This window comes from Berghia stephanieae, chromosome 14, assembly GCF_034508935.2.
Source record: "Berghia stephanieae isolate SIO BIC M18660-M18661 chromosome 14, UCSD_Bste_1.3, whole genome shotgun sequence".
NCBI classification, from domain to species: Eukaryota; Metazoa; Mollusca; class Gastropoda; order Nudibranchia; family Aeolidiidae; genus Berghia; species Berghia stephanieae.
The window spans coordinates 29,885,267-29,893,467 of NC_088373.1; the positions used below are offsets into that span (position 1 = coordinate 29,885,267).

At 37.5% G+C, this 8,201-nt stretch overlaps 1 protein-coding gene across 1 annotated transcript; it reads left to right on the plus strand.

The window, feature by feature from the left end:
- The first annotated feature begins 1,940 nt into the window (after window positions 1-1,940).
- On the plus strand, window positions 1,941-7,860 carry LOC144959952 (uncharacterized). The gene is made up of 3 exons (XM_078892823.1): window positions 1,941-2,092; window positions 5,413-5,794; window positions 7,460-7,860. The coding sequence occupies exons 2-3, from the start codon at window positions 5,432-5,434 to the stop codon at window positions 7,667-7,669; spliced, it is 573 nt and encodes a 190-aa protein (XP_078748949.1). The 5' UTR covers window positions 1,941-2,092; window positions 5,413-5,431; the 3' UTR covers window positions 7,670-7,860.
- The last annotated feature ends 341 nt before the right edge of the window (window positions 7,861-8,201 follow it).

Genomic DNA, 8,201 nt, shown 5'->3' on the forward strand with positions numbered 1-8,201 from the left:
ACATATTATATATTATGATTTGTAAACTTTTGAATGTATCCTTCTTAGTTTGGGACCTGTGCTTGTGTCTGTATGAGACTTTTAGGTGATCTCAAACTAAGTATTATGATAGTGTGCTCTTGGAATCTGCATCTGTTTTCTATTTGGAAAAAAAAATTCTTGGGTGCCTTAATTGTAATTCTATAACTTTTTACTATCCCATTTTCTTCTTTTTTACTTGCGCTGATATGACCTAAATGTTTTGCGAGCAGTAGAACCCTTAAAAACAAACAAAAAACAAACACTTTCTAAACGACGAATTGGAGACAGGCCGTTGTGGAATTTCTAAACGACATGTTCAAGAGAATTGGACTGGGATATATGGACTCGATTGCCTGTGGCCTGCCTGGGTACGGCTATGTGGTCTAGTGGTATGACACTCGCTTTCGGATCGGAAGGTCCTAGGTTCGAGCCTCGCGCTCGACGCATAGTTGAGTCCTTGGAAAAGACTCTTTACTCACATTCTCTCACCGTACTCAGGTGTAAAATGAGTACATGGCCGTTAACAGCGTTGTCTTTGTCCGAAAAATTGTAATATCGCCTAACAGGCGTCATGTCTCGTCCTACATGTTAAATGTTGCTGTTGACCAGGGACCCCTTGTAAAGCGCTTTGAGCACGTTAAGTGGATATCGCGCTATATAAAAGCTCAATTTTATTTTTTATTTTTTTACTCTACATTTATACATATTTTTCCCAACGTGGCTACATCGAAAACGATGTTGATTCAGTTCCATAACAGATTTTGTTAAAATTACCATGAAAAAAAATGATATTGAGTCCATCACGCAACAAAGGCTACAAAACACATGGGGAAAAAAGCATCGAAAATAGATTGAATTTGCGTGTTGGTAACCATGGCAACTATGCTGTGGTACATTGATCTAATGATAATGGTAGACAAAATGTAAAGTATTTATATATTCATAAGTCCCTATTTATGTCGATATTGGCTTCTAACAATTTTCTATTACTGATGATTTTAAACAGTGAAAGACATTATGGACATCCTTTATTTTGTTCTTCTCACGTCAGCCCAGTTATATTAGGCCAGTCCTTTCTAACAAACAGTAAATGATGATAACTGAGACATATCATGTCAGCCCAGTTAGATTACGCCAGTCCTTTCTAACAAACAGTAAATGATGATAACTGAGACATATCATGTCAGCCCAGTTAGATTACGCCAGTCCATTCTAACAAACAATAAATGATGATAACTGAGACATATCATGATAGCCCGGTTAGATTACGCCAGTCCTTTCTAACAAACAGTAAATACTGAGAACTGAGACATATCACGTCAGCCCAGTTAGATTAGGCCAGTCCTTTCTAACAAACAGTAAATACTGAGAACTGAGACATATCATGTCAGCCCAGTTAGATTACGCCAGTCCTTTTTAACATACAGTAAATGATGATAACTGAGACAAATCATGTCAGCCCAGTTAGATTACGCCAGTCCTTTATAACAAACTGTAAATGATGAGGCATAATTAAAGGGGGTCCCGATAGCTCAAGCGGTAGAGCACTCGCTTCAAACGCAAAGAAACCAAGATCGATCCCAGGTGTAGTTGATATTTTCTTTCTGACAGCACCCCCCCCCCTCTCCCCAACCACGACCTTCTGTTCACCACTAGTGATTCGGTAGCTCTGTCTGCGTTTGATCTGCCGTTGAAGTAATTTGCGATCGACTAGCGTCATATCCAAAGAATAGGTGAGCAATTCTCCTTTTCATTTTCCGGCTTTAGAAACCGGGATAAACTCTGACTCAATGGGCCTATTGGCACTGAATAACTACTTTTTAAAACATATTATTCACTCCGAATAAAGGGACACGTTTCACAGTAAACAAGAGCTTATCAAATAAGGTCATGTACTAGTATAAAAACTCCTGATTATCTCTGACTGTATCTTTATCGTTTATTTTATGTTTTTGTTTAGCTCTGGCTCTCGTTGTGTATTTCCCAATTGAAATTCTGCTAGGATTCATTTGGACACTTCAGTTAAGTCTATCATAATCTAGACTTGATACTCTGTGGTTTGCCATTACAGGTATGTAGAATTTCTTTGTCATGTCATAATAATAATAATAATAGTAATTATTATTATTATTATTATTATTATTATTATTATTATTATTATTATTATTATTATTATTATTATTATTATTATTATTATATTATTATTATTATTATTATTATTATTATCATTATTATTATTATAATGAGTTGTTTGCTTCTTCCGGTGTCTTCATCAATAATTGTTTTGTTAGTTTTGTATAAGCTGTTCGACACTGATTTCTCGCAAATCCTTTAATATCTCTGTTTCTTAAGAACGGTCTCAGATGGAGACAACTTTGCTCTTTTGAACCATTTTTCTTCCTTCTCAAGATGCGCTTGGTCTCTGTATTCATCCAAGGTTTGTTATTTGAGGTAGTTCTTAGTTTTCTTGGTATATTTTCTTCTTTGTATTAAAGGGAGGTTGCTCTTTACACAATTCCAAAGGGGGTTAACGGTAGTGCCGCGCTGAGGACCGGTCCTTGGGACCGGTCCCACGGTCTTTTAGCTGTGAACCGGAGACCAGTCCCAAAGAGGAAGACCGGCGGCGGTCCTCACTTCTTATCACCTTTCACGGTCTCGCGCCATACAACTTCCCCAGCGATTCGTTGCTTCGGTTCTTTGCCTATCTTCCACCAATCACCACCCATCCCAGTTAATTAATCGCACATACCCCCCTTTGCCATACACTAAACGACACAGACGACCATAGAGGCAGACGACCACCTCCCTCCACTCCGCAAACCGCCCTTCCGTGTGTGAGATGGGGGGAACAGGAGGCGCACGCCTTGGACGATTCCATTATACGGGGTAAATTTCAAAATTTACTACACCATAATGATCGCAATGACAATGATCTATGATGAAGGCATGACCCTCTTCTCTAATGGGTTATTGTTTGAAATGTATGTGACTACTAAAGATGTGTGTGTGTGTGTGTGTGTGTGTGTGTGTGTCTCGAACCTAGCAAGTAGAAAGTCTGATTTTTTGTTTTCTTTTGTCCATCTCTTGTCGCCACTCCTTTCTATCGCATTGTTGTCATTTAAAATAATACAATAATATTAAAATTTCGTTTGGTGTTTTAACTATTCAAATAATATGAGTTTCATTAGTTTCTTCCTTCCAAAAAAAACAGTTATAACGTCTGTATTTTTAAAAGGTCCAATAGAATATTTGGGGACCCCGATAGCTCAGTTGATAGAGCACTCTCTTCATACGCAAAGGGCCAGATATCGATCCCGGTTGCAGTCGAGTTTTTTCTGAATACCTGTCTACTCAGCAGTGAATGGGTAGCTGGGTTTGTTAGATGTGGCGAAAAGTCACCATCGACCCCACTTATTACTTATTACCGCATCCACCCCCTCTTATTATAACGTCACGTCTCTCTCTTACTCGTCAATGCTCGCTGCCCTCTCATGTGTGTGTGTGTGTGTGGGGGGGGGTAGGAGTTGCGTGTGTGTATAAACGCCACGAACAACTCGATCAACGCCTTGGGTGATTCCATTATCTCCGTTAATGGGGATAAATTTCAAATTTTATTCACGCTAAATTATCGAAGTAAAAATGAAGTACTGTGATCAAATAAAGAAGGCATCACCCCTCTTCTCTAATTAGGTTACAATTTGAAATGAGTGTGACTACTCCTTGTGTTTTACTCCTGGAGACCACGCTTTTCGCGGTCCCAAGTCTTTAACGGTTCAAGAATGAACGATCCCACGGTCCCAAAGGTCAAAACGGTTCGAACTTCCAACAGTCTCTCAGGAATGTTCAATGTCGAAAAGGACCGGTCCTTGCGGTTTTCATTTCCCAGCGACCGTAGGACCGTGGTCCTTAAGCTTGCCAAGGACCGCGCCCCGCACTAGTTAACTGACATATTTTTGTGACGTTTATGAAGAACAAAGATACAAAATTGTATTTTCATTTTTCATAGTCACATTATCAGCCTTTATCCCACGACTAAATGTTCCATTTTATTGGCTTTCTTCTGGGAGGATTCCACCGGTATTCTACTTGAGGGATGGCATGGCCACTCAACCCTGGTAACACTTTTATTTTCTCAACTAGGTTAGGGCAGTTTGTGAAAAAGATCGTCCAGTGCAGCATTTCTCTGGTCTTACGTCTCATAATTTGCTCTAGATTAAGGTTCATACTTGATTCCAGAAAATTTCATTATTTTCTTTATTATTGTGTCGTTTTGTTGATGTCCTATTCTCCCAGTCAATAGCAGGGAGATTGCAGTCACCACCGATGAGAAAATTTGAATTTAAGTTCTTCATGGTAAGTTTGTGGAGAGTTTCATAGCTAATGGTGTTATAGTTCATGGTGCTTGAGGGTGGTGTGTAAATAGAACATATTAGTAATGATGGCTTGTATTTGTTTTTTTTTCTATTTATTTTGCAGAATGTTGATTCTGTGTTTGGTTCTGATAGTGGGATCTCACTTGTGCTGTTGTTATTAATGGATTCTAATACACCTCCTCCATTATGGTTAATTATATCATTTCTGTATATGTCAAATCCTGAAGGGAAAATTTCTGAATTGTTTACATCTGGTTTCTGCCATGTCTCAGATCCAAAAATAATGTCACATTTTGTATCGCCCATTTGGACTGATATCACATCTTTTTTGTTTCTTACATTTTTAAAGAATTGATTATTAGAAGTTTAAGTTCGACCCTCTACATTTTTGAGTATTTGTCATGTTATTATTGCTGGCCTGTTGCTTTCTTGAGTCATATTCACTGTCAATTAATTGGGGTTTTTTTTGTGTGGTGACTTGAATTCAATCCAAAACTGTCTAACCGTTGCACAATATCTAGTAACAATGAATTGTTGTCAACTTGACTGAGACGCGCATGTCAAAGTATGAGTATTTCAGTGTCATCAAATGGATGTCACCTAACCCTGGTGTGATTGTGTATTCACAATGTACGCAATTTATAATTGATAAAAAGTGTGGAGGTCTATCTTGTATCTTGAGATCATTTTATAAAACAGCACAGTGTGTACAAATGACCATTACAATTCTTTTTAAAATCATTGTAAAATCATGTATTGATCTTAATTTGATGTAAAACATCCAATGAATTTAGTTTAAAATATATATCAGCAAAAGCGTAGCCTAGATGAATAAAACATTGTAAATTTTATAAAATCAGCTCCAAGAAAAAAATAGAAATAGGCAGAGCGACCAAATCATGTCCTCTCTGTCCCACCACGAAACATCTCGTCGATGTCAGGATTTTTCTTCCCTATAAAGCCACAGAAGTTCTCTTTCTGCCTCTTTGCTAAATCATTTTAAAATCCTCTCTTTCAGGTTCCAAGTCGAAAGCAAAATGGCTGATCTCCAATCCTTCCTTTTTATTCTGCTCGTCACAGCTCTAGCCAGCAATCAGGTTATTTCTGAATCTTTTGATGAATGCAAGAACAAAGGATGGTGGTGTGGATTTATGGTAGAAAATCCTGCAAGCAACCTTATGGGCCCATATCCCAACGTTGAGAAGGCTTGCAACACCTCGCGTAACATTATGACTTGCCTTGGCAAATGCAAGGAAATTGTGCTGGAAGACTCGTCTCAATTGAAGGTTGTGGAGGAATACTGCCAGGACAGCGACAAGCGGAAGATCTTCAAAAACAGTTGCTTTAAGGAGCATCATAAAATTGAGAGAATGCAGAGCGGTACATTGCAATGTTACGATGTAAGAAACATGTCATGTTGTGCAATAACATAAATTAAACAAAAAAAAAAGAAAAAAAAACAGGTTATCGAGTAAAATAGTAAAGCTATTATATAGCGCAATATTCATTAAATCTACACGCAGCGCTCAACAGAGGCTTTAAATGAACAGCAACATGTAGGATGGGAACTGACATCTAAGGAGCAATTTTACTTTTTTTATTTGTATTCTTTTTTTTTTTTTTGATATTTCGTGGTTACAGAGATAATTCTTTTAGCGACAACGTAGCGACTCATTTTAAACATAAATTAGTAAATTTGAGCTTTTATATAGAGCAGTATCCACTAAACTTGTTCAATGCAATTTATAAGAGGTCCAGGCGAGGGGACATGACGCCTGTTTGGAGATATTAATTTTTTTTTTTTGGACAGAGACAACGCAGTTTACGGCCAGGTACTCATTTTACACCTGAGTATGCAGAGAGATTGTGAGTAAAGAGCCTTAAGCAAGACTCAGCTATGCGCCGAATGAGGCTCGAACACAAGACAAATGGCGATTGAAGCTGGGATAATGAGAGGTGGACACCAGTGAAGTGTGATCTCAATGCTAAGGAAGGTGAAGAGTGAACCAGAGGTTTTTGAAATAAAACAAGTGAGGAGTAAATCTGAGACAATGGGAAGTCGACAACTGTGTGGGCTGAAGCTTGGAATATTGCAGGTGGGCACCAGTAGGGAATGAACCAGGGATATGGGAAGTGGATACCAGTAGAGACTGAACCTGGGTTTCGGTCGGTTTCGGAAAAAATGGGTCATCATGTTTTATATCAGAGGTCTAATCCACCCAAAATTAATTAAAACATAGTGCGCTAAGTTCTGTATGTAGACAGAGGTTTGATCCGCCGATCGTGAAAACGGGACATCAGAGTTTTGATCTGTCGATTGTGAAAATCAGGGTTCTGATTAACCTATAGTGAAAACGAGATTTCAGAGTTTTTATCCCCGTCGTGAAAATCTTGATTTCAAAGTTTTGATCCGCCGACCATCAATATCTTCTAAATTGACTTTTCGAGATCTGATGCATCCTGAGAAAATCCCGTTTTCAGACCCAGGACCTTCCGATCCAAAATCGAGTGTCATACCATAAAACCACATAGCCTCACAACTGACTTATATAACTCATAATTTACCGTAAATATGTTTTGCCTTGTTGATTAAAATGCAATATTTTGAATTTACAGTTATTATATGAGTCTGGAGGCATGAGAAATGTGGTTTCTTAGAAGGAATTCAAGAATTTTTAAGAATCTCATGGACAGAGAAGAAAGCTAATGAAGTATTAGAGTCATCTGAAACAAAAAAGTTTACTGTTTAGTTCAATAAGAAAAAGACAAATGCAAATTATAGGGTACCTAAATCGACACAAATGTATTGAACATCTTGACGCACAGAAAATATAGAAGGTAAAAATAGTAATGTTAGACGAAGAAAAATATATTTGAATAGTTTGAACAGCTGGGTGACAAAGAAAGAGAAAAGTAATATTAGTTTTCTGAGGTTATCTGATCAGAGAGATGAATGGCGTACCATGATCGCCGATGTCTGGCACAGACTTGGTACTTGAAGAAGAAGAAGAATTGTCAGAACTGGGGCAAACACATTTTTATATTTATTTATTCTTTTCTTGCAGGATACGATGGGAAATTTTCAGTACAATGAAAGGTGGTGTCCACTTCAAAGCATGATGGATTGTGTGGATGAGAAGACGAGGGATCTGTGCGGTCAGCAAATTATACCCTTTGTGAATGCGCTGACGAGGCCGTCATTGGAGAAAAAGTTGATGAAGGACATCCTTGGATTATGCTACGTTCCACGCGATAATGTTGATGATGATGAATGATGATGATGATGATGATGATGATGATGATGATGATGATGATGATGATGATGATGATGATGATGATGATGATGATGATGATTATGAAGATGATGATGATGATGAAGATTGTGATGATGATGATGATTGTGATGATGACAACAATAATAATAAGTAAGACAATAAAAAACGCAAATTTTAAAGAATGAATGAAATTCTTGTTACGGGGCTCTTTGTTATCGTTTTTTTAAACACTAGGTGGGTGATTAGTTCTCAACAATAACAACCTTTACTACCAAAAACAGGCATATCAATCAAAGACCACGAACGATAACAACGGGCTTTATTCCTCCTATTGATGGCATGAGTTTACGTCTAATACTCACAGAGTATACATATATACATATATATATATATATATATATATATATATATATATATATATACATATATTGAATCGTGTTTGATACAAATATGGTACGAAAAGTGCTCGACATGTAGTAATGGAGCGAATTATTATTTAAAATATTTACCACAATGTTTGGGGCAGTCTACA

Excerpts from the sequence above, each read along its gene's own strand:
- LOC144959952 (XM_078892823.1), top strand. The coding sequence starts at position 5,432 with ATGGCTGATCTCCAATCCTTCCTTTTTATTCTGCTCGTCACAGCTCTA. Across the intron at positions 5,795-7,459 it reads GTACATTGCAATGTTACGAT|GATACGATGGGAAATTTTCA; the intron begins GTAAGAAACATG and ends CTTTTCTTGCAG.